Source organism: Phaseolus vulgaris, chromosome 6 (genome assembly GCF_000499845.2).
Source record: "Phaseolus vulgaris cultivar G19833 chromosome 6, P. vulgaris v2.0, whole genome shotgun sequence".
Taxonomy (NCBI): Eukaryota; Viridiplantae; Streptophyta; class Magnoliopsida; order Fabales; family Fabaceae; genus Phaseolus; species Phaseolus vulgaris.
Window position 1 is genome coordinate 9040029 of NC_023754.2, and position 20298 is coordinate 9060326.

At 35.5% G+C, this 20298-nt stretch overlaps 1 protein-coding gene across 1 annotated transcript; it reads right to left on the reverse strand.

Annotated features, from left to right (window-relative positions):
• Positions 1–12412: 12412 nt before the first annotated feature.
• LOC137833330 (uncharacterized) lies at positions 12413–18382 on the reverse strand. The gene is made up of 10 exons (XM_068641686.1): positions 17980–18382; positions 15201–17652; positions 14856–14955; positions 14564–14770; positions 14234–14494; positions 13450–14133; positions 13130–13368; positions 12890–13057; positions 12709–12813; positions 12413–12625 (listed from the first exon to the last, which is right to left on the reverse strand). The coding sequence occupies exons 1-10, from the start codon at positions 18380–18382 to the stop codon at positions 12523–12525; spliced, it is 4722 nt and encodes a 1573-aa protein (XP_068497787.1). The 3' UTR covers positions 12413–12522.
• Positions 18383–20298: the final 1916 nt, after the last annotated feature.

Below are 20298 nucleotides of genomic sequence, written 5' to 3' on the forward strand. Positions count from 1 at the left end.
TCAAAATTCAAATAAATGAATTGGATTTAAAATCCATATCTATTTTAACTAGATCAAATTTAAATGGATTTTTTTTAAATCCATATCTATTTTAACTAGATCAAATTTAAATGGATTTTTTTTAAATCCATTAATCCATTTTGTTAATTAAATTAAATCCACTTTATCAATTACATTAAATCCATTTTGATATGGACACAGACTAACTTGACTCGAACTGGGCCTAAGCCGACTCAACCTAAACGTGGACCAACTCGGTTCGATATCGGTCAGGACCCGGATGACTCAACAACAACCCAAGCTCGGATGACTCAACATCGCCCAGGACCCAGAAGACTCGACATCGGCTCGGGCCCGAATGACTCGATAATGGCCCGAGTTTGGATGGTTAGACATCGACCAGAGCCTGTTCAACTTGACATCGGCCCGAGTCCGCTCGACTTGACATCGACCCGGGTCTGGACGACTCGACATTAGCCCGGGGCGGATGACTCAACATCGGCTCGGGCCCAAACGACTCGACAATTGCCCGAGTCTGGATTATTAGACATCGGCCCGAGCCCGCTCTGCTTGACATCGGTCCGGGCCCTCTCGTCTCGAAATTAGCCAGGGCTAATCGACTCGACATTGACCCGGGCCCGCTCCACTCGACATTGGTCTGAGCCCGGACGACTCGACATTAGCCCAAACATGGACGACTCGACATCGGTTCGGTCCCAGATGACTCGAAATTGGCCTTGGCCGAACAACAAGACATTGGCTCGGGCCCGCTCGGCTCGACATTGGCTCAGGCCCAATCGACTCGAAATCGGTCCGGGCCCAGGACACTCAACATTGGTCTGGGCCAGGACACTCGACATCGGTCCGGGCCTGTTCGGCTCGACATCAGCCATGGCCCAATTGACTTGACATTGACCCGGTCTCGTTCGGCTTGACATCGGCCCGGTCCCGTTCGTCTCGACATCGGCTCGGTCCTGTTCGGCTCGACATCGGCCCGGTCCCGTTCAGTTCAACATCGGCCCGGTCCCGTTCGGCTCGACATCGGCCCAAGCTTGCTCAGCTCGACATTGGCTTGGACCCGTTCGGCTCAACATTGGCCCAGGCTCGAGAGACTCGACATTGGCTTGGGCCCGCTCGACTCGACATTAGCCCGAGCCCAATCAACTCGACATCGACGCGGGCTTGCTCCACTCGACATTGGCCCGGGTCCGTTCGGCATGGCATCAGCCCGGGCTTGCTCAGCTCGACATCGGCCCAGACCAGCTCGGCTCGACATCGACTCGAAATTGCTCGACTTGACAACGGCCTGGCGCGCTCGGCTCGAAATCAGCCTGGGCCTAATCAACTCGACATTGACGCGGGCTTGCTCCACTCGACATTGGCCCGGGTCCGTTCGGCATGGCATCAGCCCGGGCTTGCTCAGCTCGACATTGGTCTGGCCCGTTTGGCTCGACATCGGCCCAGACCAGCTCGGCTCGACATCGACTCGGAATTGCTTGACTTGACAACGGCCTGGCGCGCTCGGCTCAAAATCTGCCCGGGTTCGCTCGACTCGATATGGGCCCGGGACTGCTCAATTAGACATCAACCCAGGCCCGCTCAGCTCGACATCGGTTGGATTGTCTTGACTTAACTTGGATCGGGCCAAGTCAAAATTCATTCTAAAATACAATTTGGATAATCCAAAAATATATCCAATCTATATCTAACTCATATCCAAACAAATGGATTGGATTTAAAATTCAAAAATATAGATTTAGATTTGAAATAAATCCATTTAAATTGATTAAAACTAATATAGATATGGATGATTATGGATTGAATTTTGTAATTTAGATTTTTTACTTACCCTTATTAATAATTATGAAGGTGTATATAATTGTTGATTTGATTGATTTAAATATAAATATATAATTTTTGTTTGTGGGCTTGTGTGCAATAAGAAAAGAAACACCTTCAAAATTTAGGGGAGGTGAAATACTTCCTTGCATTAGAAGTCGCTAAATCAAAACATGAAATTTAACCCTAAACATAGAATTCATATAGTTATTTTAACAAAAATATTGGTTATTTATTGTAAGTTAATGGAGAGTTGCAAGACCATTTGACTAGGTTTGATGACTTGATTGGCTATTGGAAGTGGAGCACCAAAGATTGTCCATTTGAGTTGTTATTACCTTGGGACTCTACAACGGTGTCAAGGCGCAACATCATTAAAAAAAATATTTATTAAATTTATTTTAAATATTATATAACTTATTATTCAATTTTAATTTATAATTAAATAATTAATAATATTTTTTTAAAATAAAATTAAAAAAAATTATGATGTAAACAAAGTTGTATCAATTTATACGATTTTAAATTTCTTTAAAATTGTATCATGTTGACACAATTTCTTCAAATAATTAAGAAAACAATAGATATTATATATATGATTAATTTAAAATACATAATAACGTTAAACAGCAAAATCTTAAGTGAAATAATAAAATTGACCATTAAGAATTAGAATAAGAAAAACTTATATGCTGCCTGATCTAAATAAAATCATAAAATACTTGTGTTAAGAAAAAGAAGACCAAGGAATGGTAAGTAAAATGCATCATTTTATTTAAATCATGCATCATATAAGTTTTTCTTATTTTAATTCTTAATGGTCGATTTTATTATTTCACTCAATGAAGATTTTGATGTTTCAACATTATTATGTATTTTAAATTAATTATATATATATATATATATATATATATAATATAATATCTATTGTTTTTTAAATCATCTCATGTTTTATTGGAGTGGCAGGACTGGATGACTGATATTGTTGGTGGTTCAAATAACCATACAGATCAACATTAGGAGGTATGCAACTTTATTATAAATTTATTGTCTTTATTTTCTTTTCTTCATTCTTATTCTTGGGTTTGTATTTTCTAGGTGATATAAGATAGTTTGATTTCTATTTTTCAATCATCAATTTTAATGTTGTTTGTGTGTAGGGAGATATGTATTGATAAACTTACCTTAATTAATAGTTTTTTTTTAAAAAAAAATCTTGATTTTAGTTTAAATATAATTTTATTTTTATCTACATTTCTTCTTGCATGGGAGTGGTTGAAGGTGATCTAGAAAGGGTTGATAATGCACTTTAACCCTAAGGAGTGCATCATTAGAATGCATTCTACCTACCATTCCATTGCCTTTTTTTATTTTATTTCACACAAGTATTTTTATCTTTTATTTAGATCATGCATATATAAGTTTTTCTTAGTCAATTTTATTATTTCACTTAGAAACCTTTAGACCTTTAGTAGTGTTTCTAACAGTTTTAATAGTAATACAGAAACCAGAACATCCACTAGTACAAAAAGGTTAATTAACAACGATTAAAAACAATATGTAAAAACAGTTTCAGAACCGTCGTTATTTCGGGTGTCGTTATAAAGTGGTAGTTTTCGACGATTCTTCAACCGTCGTTATAAATTACTTTATACCGTCATTATAAGTGGCGGCTAACTAATTTTTTAAAAAATAAATGACTTTTAAAAACGTCGTTGTATGTATGTTTTTTTTTTAAATGCAATGACTTTTAAAGACGGTTCCACGTGGATTCGTCGCTATATGTAGTTTATTAAAAAAATTGTTTTTTAATAAATCTCAAACTTGTATAAAATTTTCAATTCCAGAAAATCAAAACATTTAAAATTATAATTTAAATATGAAAAATACATACAACAAATTATAACATTATACAAAAAGTTTTGCTAATATATGAAAAATATGTCATTCTAATGATTTATCTATCTTATGGTTACGAAATACTTTGACCATGTTGTTCTCACATACTCTAATGCTTCCGAATCTAGTGGGTGTTGGTCGTTGAACAACTGTGACATTTGAATTTTTTTGAATTAGTGCATGAATAATAAACCCCAAATTTTAAAGTGTTTATTGTATTGAGGTATTACTTGATCCCAACCTTTATTAATTGCAGTTTGCAAAATAGTAAACATCCACTGCATAACATAATAACTGCACTCATAATTTTCAGATTGCCTGTTGGACTGCATGTGAAAATAAATGTATTAAATGAATGAGTGAAACACATTAAATTAAGTGAACAAATATACTTTAAATACCTTAAGGCACATCCAAGTGAGTTTTTATGCGTTTGAAGTTCTCCTTCCACACAACATATTATATTCAGAGTAAGCACTAAAATAATAAGATTTCATGTTAGAATACATAACATTATATAATGTATAAGTAATAATAAATATTAAATGAAACTGTCGTACCTATCTATAATGTTTTTAAAATAGGTAGGGGTTTTTTATGCAAGGAGCAAAACCATGCAGCGGTATGATCTTGAACAGATATGAGCAATAGTTGCCAATGACGCCTGTATAACAAATCAGTTAATTAATTTCTCTTATTTCAATAATTTATTAAAACTTATTTAATAAATAAGGACTTACTCATGGATGTACAGAGCAAAATAAATTTTTTTCCACCATTCTTTAAGGATGTGGTGATGTATGTTTGTGTTTTTGACTTCTTGTTTCCAATTAATTGAATGACTTGAGGGTCTAAAAACCCATATATATTGTGTTTCCCCTCATCGAAGCATAATCCAAAAAGATACCTAAATTTCAATAAGTTAGTACTAATATATTTAATAAATAAAAAGTATAAAGATTTTAATATTTGAACTTACATCATCCATAATTGCAGAACTGTTATGTTAATCTTTTGATCTTCGACTGCAAGGTCCAACAAATCAGACATGTGAACGTACAACGGTAGATTACTATGTCTTCCAAAAACATTGACATCACATGGAACCTCTAAGACGGTTGTATCTAAAGTTGTAGCAACTTCCACCAATGTCGTCACAGGATCATCAATGGAGAATATTTTCTTCTTTCGCAGAGGCAGTTTTGTCTTAGGTTCCTGCTACTCATCAACAAACAAACAAATACTTAAATTAGTTAGAATGTAATATATCTGATTTATAATTCTATTAGTATTAGTGCAAAGATATACCATAGAGTCTATAGGTCTGACGAGATGTCTAGGCCAGGCAACGAAAGTATGTAATGCCTCTGCTAGAATTGTGATCTCTGATGTCGGCACAAGAACTGCAAGATCACCATAAAGGACCTTCTCCACCGTTACCTTCATGAAATTAGAAGGAAGAGGCACATTGTGTAACATTGTGACCCCTTCATAACACTTACCCAAGGCAATGAATCAGGTCAAAGAATTACACTCAACATATAACTCACATTGGCTAGTTGAGCCAAAGTCATCTCCCGATAGATCAACTGCCGAACAACTCCCTTTAGTGATAACTTTCTTAATAGGAGGTGGATGTGGTTCATCTTCTACCATAATATGTGGTTGCGAGAGAGTCCTAAACCCTCCCACCGCTTTTTGAACTCCCTTTCCATTCACACATTAAACTCCTCCATGAAGCTTTCTTTAAGCTCTTGAGTTACCTCAGCCTTTAACTGCTCACGTAATTGTAGTAAATACTCCTGGCTAGGTTGATTGGACGATTGTTCCTTGCTATGTGATGAAGGTCCAAAGTATGACCAAATCCCAACCCCATATCCAGCTACAGAACACGTCCAGGGTGCTCAGGTCGTCCGAGAGCAACATTAAGAATATCATTGCGACCACAAGGATTAAAAGTCCCCTGTGTTGACTGCTCAGCAAGAGAATTCTAAAACAAATTAAAAGAAATTGTCAAACTTCAACACATTGAATTTAAAATAACACATAGAAAACATATTTCTTACAATTCATTCAACTGTTTGTTCTGTAGACTTAGAACTCCATGTCCCTGATGGGTTTATACGGACACCCTTCCACATCTCATGTCGGGGTGGTGGGGATGGAGGCCTCAAAGAATCTACACTATTCATTTCCTCAATGGAAGTAGAGCGTGCTTTAATCTTTTCTTCAAGCATCTTCTGCTCTAACAACTTATAACCACCACGGGACAATAAGTGTGGGGTATCATTATGTGCCTAACTGGCTTTTGCTTTGTTCCGAACCTCCTATCATAACATTCAAAATTTAATAATACGTTAATATAAACTATATTCAAATATAAAGTGATATTAACCTGCCATTTTTTCAGTTTGTCGAATCTGCACAAATTGCTGCCAAGTTTCTTCATCAAGGGATGCATATTTTGTACAAGGATTTTCTTCTTTCCTTTCACCACATAAATAATCAGTTGTCAATTTTGATTTGAACTGACGAAACTTGATACCCACATTAGAAAGAACCTTCGCTTTCAAGGTTTCCACATTCGGGATCTTGTAATGTGTCTACATTATTTGAAAGAATTAGTTCATAAACAAGAACAAAGTATAAAAGAACTTTAGATTGAACAAAGTAAAAACAATTACATACCATAATATATTGCCAAATCATGTTTTTCTCGTGGTTAGTCACGTGATCCCAGGACTCAGTTAAGATAGAGATCCTTTCATGAGACAGTACTCCGAGATAAGTACTATATTTCTTTGCATATTGGCCACACCAGTGTGGACATCAATAGACAAAGGTATTTTGTCATCTTTATTTATCTTCTTAAACATATTCTTTAATCGTGTAGGTCCTCTACCAGTTTTTGAATGAGAAACTTTATCATTTGCCATGTTCCTATTATCAAACAAATATGATAAGCATCAAGAATATGAAATATAATTAAAATTATATATTGTAAAACTAAACATGAATCACATGCACATACAAATATATATTCCTGTTAGGATCGATGGCTAGAACAAGACAGAGGGTGAATTGTTTACAAAAGATTTTCACAAATACTTTGCTTAGAATGAAACTTTAACAATAAACTCATAAAATCAATTCAGAAAGCCAATCAAATTGCCAAACAGAAACAAATATCAGAATTATAATCGGTTAAAATTACGATTTAACCGGTTGTTTATGACAACGGAAAATATCAAACAGTTATGGAGAAAAGAGATAGAGAGAATTACACACAAGGTTTATACTGGTTCACTCTATCCCAAAGCTACATCCAGTCCTCAGTCAAACCACTGAGTATTTTACTATGTAACCAATCACAAATTACAAACACACAACACAAAGAGGTGACTTTGAATCCCACAAAGCCTACTCACCCTCTTTGCACACAACCAACACCTCAAGCCAGAATCACACTGACTTTACAGGATTTTACAACAGTTTTACAGAGAGTAATATGAACAATTACAAGTAACTAAACAAAGGTAGAAAACACTTGGAATCACAGTACAACAAAAACCCTATTGATCAGTTCTTGAATCACAACAAAGCTCAAAAGCAATCTTGCTAAAACTTGGTAAAACACCTTTTCACAAACAGTTGGTAATCTCTCAAATCAATCTCAAATCAGAGTATCAAACTTTTCTGTTTTATCAATCCTTTTCACGTTTGAAAGGAGACTAGTTTTATATTCCTTGAGAAGCTAGGCAGATTAGAACAACCAAATCAGTTAAAACAAGTTTTCAAAAAACTATTATGAAAACTTACATTTAATCGTTTTGCCTTACATATTGATGTTCTTAATTTGGCAAATGCTTTGTTAGATGGATGGTCTCTACACTCAACTGAATTTTGTTTTAATTTGATTGCAAAACGATAGTTATAGATGACTGTGATCAATGTTAATCGTTTCATTTTAATTATTGTATATGTCAATAACATTTGAAATGTTCCTCAATTAGATTAATCATTTAAGATGCGTATGAGATATCACATATGAAGTTTCCTTATAAGTGTAACTATTATTTGGTTAATCACTATATACTGTTCATAAAACTACACCAAGCAATTCATTTATGGTTGTACTCTTGACATGTACCTTACCTTATCATTAACGAAGTGGTTACCATGTTTAAAATTTTTGGCAACCTATATGTATGTTTTTGCACAAACATCAACTATGTTGATGTTCAACATGCACTCAACCTAATAACATGAATCAAAATGGTTATAGTTCTTGTATTAAGTGGGGAATTAAGTCTCCCTCTTTGAATATTACTGAATCATGTCCAATTTTTTTAGTAAGGCCAAAAAGCAAAATTAAAAGGACCAAACTTGAAATTTTTTAATCAAACTGATTACATATGTGAAAATATAATAACAAAGTAATCCTTGTACATTATCAATTTCTACATATCTTTCTACTAAAAATCCATAAATGTCAAAATAATTTAACAAAGACTTTGACCATAAAAATTGGAAGGTGTACTTAGTACACAATGTTTAACAAATTCCCTAACATCCTTCAAACATCAAAACAACAAGTCAATTCTATTTGCTACATGAACACTGTCCTAAGAAGGTCATCCTAAAACTTTGTGCCCACTGTTCTCAAATTCCCCAACATAGCTTGTTCGTGGATGTTGTCTTTATGAAGTATACAAAATCTTCTTGGAAATTTTGAACTACATCTTGAAAAAACAATATCATGCATGAATTTATGCACCCACGAAATGACCACAACAACAAAACATATAAATATAATGAAACTAGAACCAACCGAGGTGTATTCTAATATGTTCTTCCCATCAAAATTAGGCACACCGTCCCACGACTCCATAGATTTTAGCACGTTCAACCCATAATCATACGTGCAAAACATCAACCACATTATACATTACATACATACACTAATGATACATCTATATACGAACATAATAATATAGTGGTATGGACTAACGTATTTGATTGTAATGGCTCGTATTGGATTGTATTGTATGTCTTTACCACCAATGCCCATCATACCAAACAAATGTTCAAGTCAATGTGCCTCCCGATATGAATATAAATTTACCAACACATACCATATACTTCAAAAATTTACCAACATATACCATAATGTACTAAAATCTACAAAATTCTTAACACCATGGATTTTAGACAACTATTTTTACACCCGATCATTGAAGAAACTGTGCAAAGCAAGAACTACCACCAGCATCACCCAAACTGATGTGTTGAACCGCCCACAGTTGTTGCAAAAAAACCCAAGTCAAAATATAAAAATAAATACTACATTTTTCCATCACATAAATATAAAATAAATATATACTATAGTTTTTCATCGTTTAATATGCAAATGTGGTTATTCTAATATGCAACACAATCAACTAAGTGAATTCCAACTGCATTCTTTTGTTGGTTGAAAATTTGGGAAACTCGACTTAAATTGCTAACCAATAAGTCATGAATAGCTTCCCCCCAATTGTACACATTCAATTGGTCTAACCTATCTAACAACCTAAATGAAAAACTAGTGAGATACCTAAACGTATGAGAAAAATGAAAAACTACAAACCCAAACAATATATAAAACCTACAAAAGTCATCGACGTATTTTTTTTTCTTATTTTACTATTGCTAAGTTTCTTAACAATACCACTTATTGTGATATCCTCTTGTCAAATAAATTTTGACCAACCCATTGATAAGTGTCATAATTAAGTAATATTTCGTATACAAAGATACCCTTATGGATTTTAATTGATAAAATAGTTATAAGTTAACCTCTAATTTAGTAATTTGAACCTTTTTACATATTTTTTATTATAAGATGAATGTGAATTTATTTTCAAATTTGTGTTAATTTTAGGATTCTAGGGAAAATGGAGAAAAGGGCTAAAGGAGAATGGACAAGTTAAAGACACAGATGAAAAGACAAAGTTGGAACATGGGAAACTCGTTCAAAATCCCCCAAGCAAGATCACTCTAGAGGAACTCGCCCAAGACTCACTTAAGCGAGTTCACTCAAGTGAAGTTGGGATTTTTCTTGTGAAACTTGTTTAAGTAAGCAATATCTCGCTTAAGCGAGATGTCACTTAGCCTAAACCCAATTAGGTTAAATAGAAAGTGTGGAACATAACCCTAAACATCATTGAAGAATAAAGAGAAATAGAAACCTAAAGGAGACAACCGTTAAGGAGAAACATCTTGGATTTTCTTTTCTTGTTTTCCATGCTTGAAATGACCAATATGAGTGGCTAATTCTTTCCTTTGGGATAGAGTAATTAGTTAAAACTCTTATGTATTGAGGTGGTATTTATTTATAATATTTTGTTCTTGATTGGTATTGTCCTTTTATTATTAAAGTTTGAATCTTTATTCATGATTTTGATTCTTAGATTTGATTGGAAAATGTCTCTAAACATTTGACCTAAATGAAAATGCTTAAAATATTTAATGTTTGGAATAGATTTGAAATATTAATTATTTTATAACATCTATTAGTAATGATAAGGACTTTTTATAAATATACAAGAAATCGACATGAATGATTTTTATATGTGCATCAATGTCAATCAAGATGAAATGTTATATGTTTTTATTTATTGAAAATACAAATGAGTGAGAGGATGAACCCCAATCCCAATTGACTCATCCAAATCATTTACTTTGCTTTTATTTAATTTCTTATAAATTCATTATACACACAACCTTCAACAACCTTTTACATATTGTTTTATATTTAGTGAATGTTATACTTGAGATTTTAGAATTGTTTCTTGTGAGTTCGATACATGTCCTTAAGAAAAATTTATTCCTTCTGACTTGGTAAATTTTTCATAAAAAAGTTATCATCCAATCTTCCAACTTAACCTTTTCCTCAATTACACGCAAGCCTACCCCCAATATATACATTAATGGGACTAAAAGGGATCAAAATGTTGTTTGATCCTAAAACATTCATCATCATTCACCCACCTATTGACTAATTCACAAAGAATTATACTTAAAAAACTATTTAAAGGGGACCATCTCAAGTTTTTGACGTTGAAACGAAGTTAGCACACGATTTATTTGAACAATGTATTCCATTTCCACTTTATGCCTGATAAATTTAGCTGATTCCATTTATCAAAACACTCACGTAATCATAATCAAATTCCTAGGACAAAATAACCTTACCATAATTCACCTACATAAAAAAATGTGTCGAACTCAAATTTGTTTTCCAATATAAAAAACTTAAAATAGGGTAATATGACTTTTTTAGACTAACCCTTAACCAATTAAATGATCTTTCCTAACACAAACCAAACACATTCTATCTATTAAATAAGTTATTTAATATTTGAAACATTTTAAGTTATTTAATATTTGAAACATTTTCAAATAGGCTATTGAAGCATATGATTGAATAATAGAAACATTAAACAACAACCAAAAATTTATTTTTTAAAAACAAAGTAAAAAGACAATCAATGTGCAAAGAAATCACCTTTGTCTTTTATATACAACACTAAAAGCCCCATTAGCACAAACAAAAAACTAACATAAACAACATCATCTAACCAAATTTCAAGCTAGACATTCTAGTTCTTCTCACACTAGACGATCTAACCGCAACATGCTAGACGATCTACATGGAAGACGCTAAATTGTCTAAGCCTCCACATACGTTAGATAGTCTTGCTAGACGGTCTCACTAGATAGTATGCTCATACACTCGACAGACTTGGTGAAGAGTCTTAGTAGACGATGTAGATAGAAGATGTTATACAATTTTCCCAGTTATCTCGGTAGATGATATTCTTGGATACTCTCGTTAGACAACCTACATGGAAGATGCTAGACAGTTTAAGCGTCCATATACAATAAACACTCTTGTTACACTATCTCACTAAACTATCTGCTCATAGATTAGACAATGTCACTAGTACAAAAAGGTAAATTAACGACGGTTAAAATCGACATTTAAAGACGATTCCAGAACCGTCGTTATTACAGGCGTCGTTAAAAGATATGAATTTTTAACGACGGTTCTGGGAACTGTCGTTAAAAGGTATGGACTTATAACGACGGTTGTGAAAACCGTCGTTAAAAGTGGTTTCTATTTTTCAAAAAAAAAATTACGTGACTTTCAAAGACGGTTCCTCTAGGAACCGTCGTTATAAGTGTCCCTTTTAAAGACGGTTCCAAGTGGAACCGTCGTTATATGTACTGTTTAAAAAAAAAATAAAAAATTTTATTTTTTAAAAAATCTCAAATAACCTGCATAAAGTTTTCAATTCCAGAAAATAAAAACATTTCAAATCGTAATTTAAATATAAAAATTACATACAACAAATTATAACATAATACAAAAAAGTTTGGTAATATATGAAAAAATTTGTCATTGTAATGATTTATCTATACTAGAGTGTTATACATGGTTACAAAATACTTTGACCATGTTGTTCTCACGTACTCCAATGCTTCTAAATCTAGCAGGTGTTGGTCGTTGAACAACTGTGACATTTGAAATATTTTGAATTAGTGCATGATTAATAAATCTCAAATTTTAAAGTGTTTATTGTATTGAGGTATTACCTTATCCCAACCTTTCTTAATTTCAGCTTGCAAAATAGTCAACATCCACTGCATAACATAATAACCGCACTCATAATTTTGAGGTTGCCTGTTGGACTGCATGTGAAAATAAATGTATTAAATGAATGAGTGAAACACATTAAATTAAGTGAACAAATATACTTTAAATACCTTAAGGTACATCCAAGTGAGTTTTTGTGCGTTTGAAGTTCTCCTCCCACACAACATATTATATCCAGAGTAAGCACTAAAATAATAAGATTTCATGTTAGAATACATAACATTATATAATATATAAGTAATAATAAATGTTAAATGAAACTGTCGTACCTATCTATAATGTTTTTAAAATAGGCAGGAGGTTTTTTATGCAAGGAGCAAAACCATGCAGCGGTATGATCTTGAACAGATATGATCAATAGTTGCCAATGACGCCTGTATAACAAATCAGTTAATTAGTTTCTCTTATTTCAATAATTTATTAAAACTTATTTAATAAATAAGAACTTACTCATGGATGTACGGAGCAAAATAAATGTGTTTTCCACCATTCTTTAAGGCAGTGGTGATGTATGTTTGTGTTTCCGACTTCTTGTTTCCAATTGATTGAGTGATTTGAGGGTCTAAAAACCCATATATATTATGTTTCCCCTCATCAAAGCATAATCCAGAAAGATACCTAAATTTCAATAAGTTAGTACTAATATATTTAATAAATCAAAAGTATAAAGAATTTAAAATTTGAACTTACATCATCCATAATTGCAGAACTGTTATGTTAATCTCTTGATCTCCGGATGCAAGGTCCAACAAATCAGACATGTGAACGTACAACGGTAGATTACTATGCCTTCCAAAAACATTGGCATCCCATGGAACCTCTAAGACGGTTGTATCTAAAGCTGTAGCAACTTCCACCAATGCCGCCAGAGGATCATCAATGGAGACTATTTTCTTCTTTCCCAGAGGCAAATTTGTCTTAGGTTCCTGCTACTCATCAAAACAAAAAATACTTAAATTAGTTAGAATGTAATACATCATAATTGTATTAGTATTAGTGCAAATATATACCATAGAGTCTATAGGTCTGACGAGATGTCTAGGCCAGGCAACGAAAGTATGTAATGCCTCTGCCACAATTGTCACCTCTGATGTCGGCACAGGAACTGCAAGATCACCATAAAGGACCTTCTCCACCGTGACCTTCATCAAATTAGAAGAAAGAGGCACATTGTGTAACATTGTGACCCCTTCATAACACTTACCCAAGGCAACGAATCGGGTTGAGGAATTACACTCAACATATAATTCGCATTGGCTAGTTGAGCCAAAGTCATCCCCTGATAGATCAATTGCCGAACAACTCCCTTTAGTGCTGACTTTCTTAATAGGAGGCGGAGGTGGTTCATCTTCTACCATAGTAGGTGGTTGTTGTGAGTGTCCTAAACCCTCCAACCGCTTTTTGAACTCCATTTCCATTCGCGCACTAAACTCCTCCATGAAGCTTTCTTTAAGCTCTTGAGTTACCTCAGCCTTTAACTGCTCACGTAGTTGTAGTAAATACTCTTGGCTAGGTTCATTGGACAATTGTTCCTTGCTGTGTGATGGAGGTCCAAAGTATGACCGAATCCCAACCCCATATCCAGCTACACGAACACGTCCAGGGTGTTCAGGTCGTCCGAGAGCAACATTAAGAATATCATTGCAACCACATGGTTTAAAAGTCCCTTGTGTTGATTGCTCATTAAGAGAATCCTAAAACAAATGAAAAGAAATTGACAAACTTCAACACATTGAATTTAAAATAACACATAGAATTTAAAATAACACATTGAAAAGAAATTGTCAAACTTACAATGCGTTCAACTGTTTCTTCTGTAGACTTAGAACTCCATGTCCCTAATGTGTTTATACGGGCACCCTTCCACATCTCATGTCGGAGTGGTGGGGATGGAGGTCTTAAAGAATCTACACTATTCATTTCCTCAATGGAAGTAGAACGTGCTTTAATCTTTTCTTCAAGCATCCTCTGCTCTAGCAACTTATAACCACCACGAGACAATAGGTGTGGGGTATCATTATGTGCCTGATTGGCTTTTGCTTTGTTTCGAACCTCCTATCATAACACTCAAAATTTAGTAATACGTTAATATAAACTATATTCAAATATAAAAGTGATACTAACCTGCCATTTTTCAGTTTGTCGAATATTGACAAACTGCTGCCAAGTTTCTTCATCAATGGATGCATATTTTGCACAAGGATTTTCTTCTTTCCTTTTCCCATATATATAATCTGTTGTCAATTTTGATTTAAACTGACGAAACTTGACACCCACATCTGAAAGAACCTTCGCTTTCAAGGTTTCCACATTCGGGATGTTGTAATGTGTCTACATTGTTTGAAAGAATTAGTTCATAAACAAAAACAAAGTATAAAAGAACTTTAGATTTAGCAAAGTAAAAACAGTTACATACCAGAATATCTTGCCAAATCATGTTTTTCTCGTGGTCAGTCACGTGATCCCAAGACTGAGTTAAGATAGAGATCCTTTCACGAGAAAGTACTCCGAGATAACTCCTATATTTCTTTGCATGTTGCCCAGTGGGCACACCAGTGTGGATATCAATAGACAAAGGTATTTTGTCATCTTTAGTTATCTTCTTAAACATATTCTTCAATCTTGTAGGTCCTCTACCAGTTTTTGAATGGGAAACTTTATCATCTGCCATGTTCCTGTTATCAAAAAAATATAATAAGCATCAAGAATATGAAATATAATAAAAATGAAATATATTGTAAAACTAAACATGAATCACATGTACATACAAATATATATTCCTTCATCATGATCATTTCGAGTTGCATGTACAACATCAGCAACATCCTCGTACTCTTTATTGATGGTCGTTCTTGTAAGTGATTCAATCTCACAAATGTCATTGTTTGTATCTTCTGGGTCATTATGTTGTTTTTTTCCATGTAGCACAACAGACCAGTGGTCAGACGTAGGATCTTGGATATAGAAAACTTGGGAAGCTTGATGTGCCATTATAAATGGTTCGTCATGATAACCTATCTTTCGAAAGTCAACCAAAGTCATTCCTGATTCATCAACTTTGACACCAGTCTTATTGTCAACCCACTTGCATTTGAAAACAGGTACAGTAAACTTGGTATAATTAACTTCCCAAATCTCTACTATGACACCATAATAAGGCATTGATCCCACAACAGGATTTTGATCCTTTGCAGTTGAAAACTGCATAGACTCTGCCTCCAAGGTGACTCCGCTATTTTGCACTGTACTCCTATCATCTCGAGACTTTGTGTAAAACAAACAACCATTTACTTCATAGCCAGAACAACATAAAACATCAAATTTGAGACCGTTTGCAAGCCATGTTAATGTTTCAGATGCTGATGGATCATTCATTATTTGTTGCTTAAACCATGACATGAAAGTTTTGTTATGCTCAATTAACACCCATTTTTCTGATTGTCTTGGATTTTTATATTTGACAATGTCTTTGTGTGTATCTAAGTATGGTAACACCTCATCAGTGTTATTCAAGATATACAAGTGTGCTTGCAGAACCTCTTCTCTAGATTTGCTTATGACATGTACACCTCTTGAAGATTTACTTATGAATCTACGAGAGTGCCAAGCTTTTTCAGGAACTCCTATACATTTGGCTTTTGACATGTACTCGGAACAAAACTCAATAGATTCTTCTGAAATGTATCTTTCAATAATGGAAGCTTCTGGACGACATTGATTCTTCACATATCCCTTCAAAATCTTCATGTATCGTTCAACTAGATACATCCATCGCATATAAACTGGCCCACACAATCTGATTTCTCTTACAAGATGAACAACCAAGTGTACCATAATATCAAAAAAAGATGGAGGAAAAAACATCTCGAGTTGACACAAGATAACAATTATTTCTTCTTCAAGTTCATCCAACTTCTGAGAGTCAATCTCTTTACTACATATGGAATTGAAAAATGAACATAGTCGAGTGATTGTATGCCTAACATTTTTGGGCAAGATTCCACGAATAGCCACTGGTAATAATTGTTGCATTAGAACGTGACAATCATGTGACTTTAAGCCAATTAGTTTCAAAGCATTCATAGATACAAGACTCTTCACATTTGAAGAGTAGCCTTGTGGTACCTTAACACCTTTAAGACATTCACAAAAACTTGTTTTCTCTTTCTTTGACAAAGTGTAACACGCTGCAGGCAAGTATGTACGTTTACCAACTTCTCTCGGTGCCAATTCCTCTCGTATATTCATTTCAATCAAATCCAGACGTGCATTCACACCATCCTTTGTTTTGCCTTTAATGTTCAGAAGTGTTCCTATTAGACTGTCACACACATTCTTCTCTACGTGCATTACATCTAGACAGTGTCTAACATCCAACTTACACCAATACGGAAGATCAAAAAAGATTGATCTCTTTTTCCATATTTCACTCACCGTTTGCTTCTTCTTCATTTTTCCAAAAGTCACATTAACATTTTTGATTTTTTCATAAATTTCAACACCACTTAAGGGAGTGGGACAAATGTCATGTTCTTGGTATCCGTTAAAAGCTTTTTTCAATCGACGATACGGATGATATTTCTTTAGAAATCTACGATGCCCAAGATACACGGTTTTTCTTCCATGTTTCAACTGCTCATAAGATGTCTTGTCTTGACATATTGGACATGCTCTATGGCCTTTCACACTATAACCTGACAAGTTCCCATATGCAGGGAAGTCATTGATAGTACAAAACAACATCGCATGCAATCGGAAAGATTCATTTTTAAACGCGTCAAACACATCAACCCCTTCATTCCACAATAATTTCAAATCTTCAATCAATGGATTAAGATAAACATCTATGTCATTTCCAGGTTGTTTTGGACCAGAGATCATCATAGATAACATCATGTATTTGCGCTTCATACACAACGCAGGAGGTAAGTTGTAAATCACTAACAAAACGGGCCATGAACTATGATTACTACTTAAATTTCCAAAGGGATTCATTCCATCAGTTGCCAATCCAAGTCTTAAGTTTCTTGATTCTTTTCCAAATTCAGGAAATTCTTTATCAATATTCTTCCACTGCAAAGAATCAGCAGAATGACGAAGTAATCCATCACATTTTCTATTATCTGCATGCCACCTAAGGTTTTTAGCGTCATCTGCATTTGCAAACAAACGCTTAAGCCTTGGAATTATCGGAAGATACCAAACAACCTTAGCAGGAGGACCTTCCTTTGTCAATTCATCAATTTCATCATTCTGACCAACCTTAACCTTATAGCGTGACAAACCACACCTGGGACATCTTCTTAAATCTTCATACTCATTTCTGTATAAAATACAATCGTTAGGACATGAATGTATTTTTCTATACTCCATACCCATTGGACAAAGTATTTTTTTCGCCTCATAATTTCGATTGGGCAAGGTATTTCCTTCTGGAAGCATGTCCTTAAGCAATTGAAGCAATTCTGTAAAACTTTTGTCGGTCCATCCATTCATTGCCTTCAAATTCATCAACTTTAACACTGCTGATAATCGTGTGAAGTTAGTTGAACCAGGATACAAAGGAGTCTCTGCATCATTAGACATATTTTCAAAAACTACATTAGCAAATGATTCTGCTCCCACGTCACGAATCATGTCTTCTAATCTATCATCCATTGAGAAATGAACTTCCTCCGAACCTCCGTGCACACTTGGCAAGTCTAACAATTCACCATGCCACGTCCATGTTGTATAACTTTTCAAAAATCCATCACACAAAAGATGTTCTCTAATTTCAGAAACACTCAATATCCTTCCATTTAAACAATTGATACAAGGGCACCTTATCCTTACTCCATTCTTATAACTAACGGCATTATGTTCTGCGAATTGTATGAACTCTTCCACCCCTTTTTCGTAAGTATCACTTATTCGTGATGTATTAATCCAACTCCGATCCATAGAACTGCTAAACTAAGAACCAATACTTTCAATATGTAATCATGAAAAAATAAAACAAAAGTGTCGAAGGTCGGACACCTCCGGACTCAGAACCAGTGCGTTCAATATGTCAAAACAATATATAATGACTGAAAATTGCCGAAGGTCGGACACCTCCGGACTCAGAACCAATGCGTTTAATATGTCAAAACAGTATATAATGACTGAAAATTGCCGAAGGTCGAACACCTCCGGACTCAGAACCAATGCATTCAATATAAACAATTAATATCAAACTCAAAACGAATACTTTCAAAATATAGGTGATAATAAATAAGAATACACTAACCTCAAATGGATGGACGGTCACGTAGGCGTGAACGGCGGTCGCAGGCGCAACGGCAGGGGCGCGGCGGCAGAGGCGCGAGTTCGCGGAAGTAGAGCCGCGGTCGCGGTGGCAGAGGCGCGGATTCGCGGCGGCAGAGGCGCGGGTTCGCGGTGGCAGAAGCGCGGATTCGCGGTCGGCGCGGGCACGGGGTTCGCAGCGCGTAGCAGAGTTCGCGCGGGGGCGGCGCGGTGCGGTTCAGGTTTCGCGGCACGGCGCGGGGTTCGCGGTCGTGGGCGCGGCACAGGGTTCGCGGGCGCGGGCGCGGTGCGGGGTTCGCGGGCGCGGGCACGGTCGGGGTTCGCGGGCGCGGTCGCGGTCGGGGTTCGCAGCGCGGTCGGGGTTCGCGGGCGCGGGCGCGGTCGGGGTTCGCGGGCGCGGGCGCGGTCGCGAGTTCGTAGTTTGCGTCGGGCGGCAGAGGCCCGGTAGCGACGCGATTTAGGGTTCACGGTGGGGGCGCGGTCAGAGGACACGGCGCGGTCGACGGTGGGTCACGGCGCGATTGGGTCGCAGTTGGCGCGGGAATAGAGCTCCTTGAACGGAAGTGAGAAAGAAGTAATTTTCTGAAAGTGGGAGCGTGAATTTTCAATTTTGAAACAGACTTTTAACGACGATTCTGCGGTGAACCGTCGTTATAACCCATATGCACTCCACTTTTAACGACGGTTCTGGGGAACCGTCGTTAAATCTCACCCGCGCTACTTTTAACGACAGTTCTAGGGTGAACCGTCGTTAAAAGTCCAAAAAAATTTCGAAAAAATTACAGCATTGCCACCGCCTAGTTTTTAACGATGGTTGTCTCCAAACCGTCTTTGAAAGGTGTCGTTATTGAAGAATTTTGTACTAGTGTATGTACTCATACGCTATATGATCTAACCTTAGTTCAATTAGAGAGTCTCTTACACAAATCTTATGTTTAACCTTTGTATCTATATAGTCAACTAGAGTCTCTTACACAAATCTTATGTTCAACCTTCAAATGTATCTACATAGTCAACTAGACGAACTTGAAACCATAGACAAATCATAACTACTTATGAACCCAAAACGACTCACAAGCTTAAAATTATTAACAAACACAAACCACTCCATAACTACCACCACTAACTAAACACACAAATCCCTTACAAATTTACTAAGTTTACAACCCAAAAATAAAAAAACCTTAATATCAATCTTTATTTCAACCAAAATATTTACCTTTCTTAGAACGAACAACACATCTTCTATGATTTTGTTGGTATGAACAATGTGTCTTTTATGATTTTGTTGCCCCAGACGTCTCAACTAACCGTTCTTTGAATATTTGACAAAAAAAAACCCACCAACAAACAAATCACCCACACACAAAGGAACAAACCCAAAGACAACTAAAAAGGGAAGAAAGAGAATGAACAAAAAAATACAAAATCAGAACCATAGAAAAAGAGAGAAAACAAAATCACTACAAAGGAAAAGAGAGAAAACAAAACACAAGAATGAAAAAATTAGTAAACAAAATCACTTCTCTCTAAATAAAAAATACCACGCCCCACACTATATTATAATAAAT

Excerpts from the sequence above, each read along its gene's own strand:
- LOC137833330 (XM_068641686.1), bottom strand. The coding sequence starts at position 18,382 with ATGGATCGGAGTTGGATTAATACATCACGAATAAGTGATACTTACGAA. Across the intron at positions 17,653-17,979 it reads GTATCCTGGTTCAACTAACT|CTAAGGTTGTTTGGTATCTT; the intron begins TCACACGATTAT and ends AAGGTCCTCCTG. Across the intron at positions 14,134-14,233 it reads AAGAAACAGTTGAACGCATT|GATTCTCTTAATGAGCAATC; the intron begins GTAAGTTTGACA and ends CATTTGTTTTAG.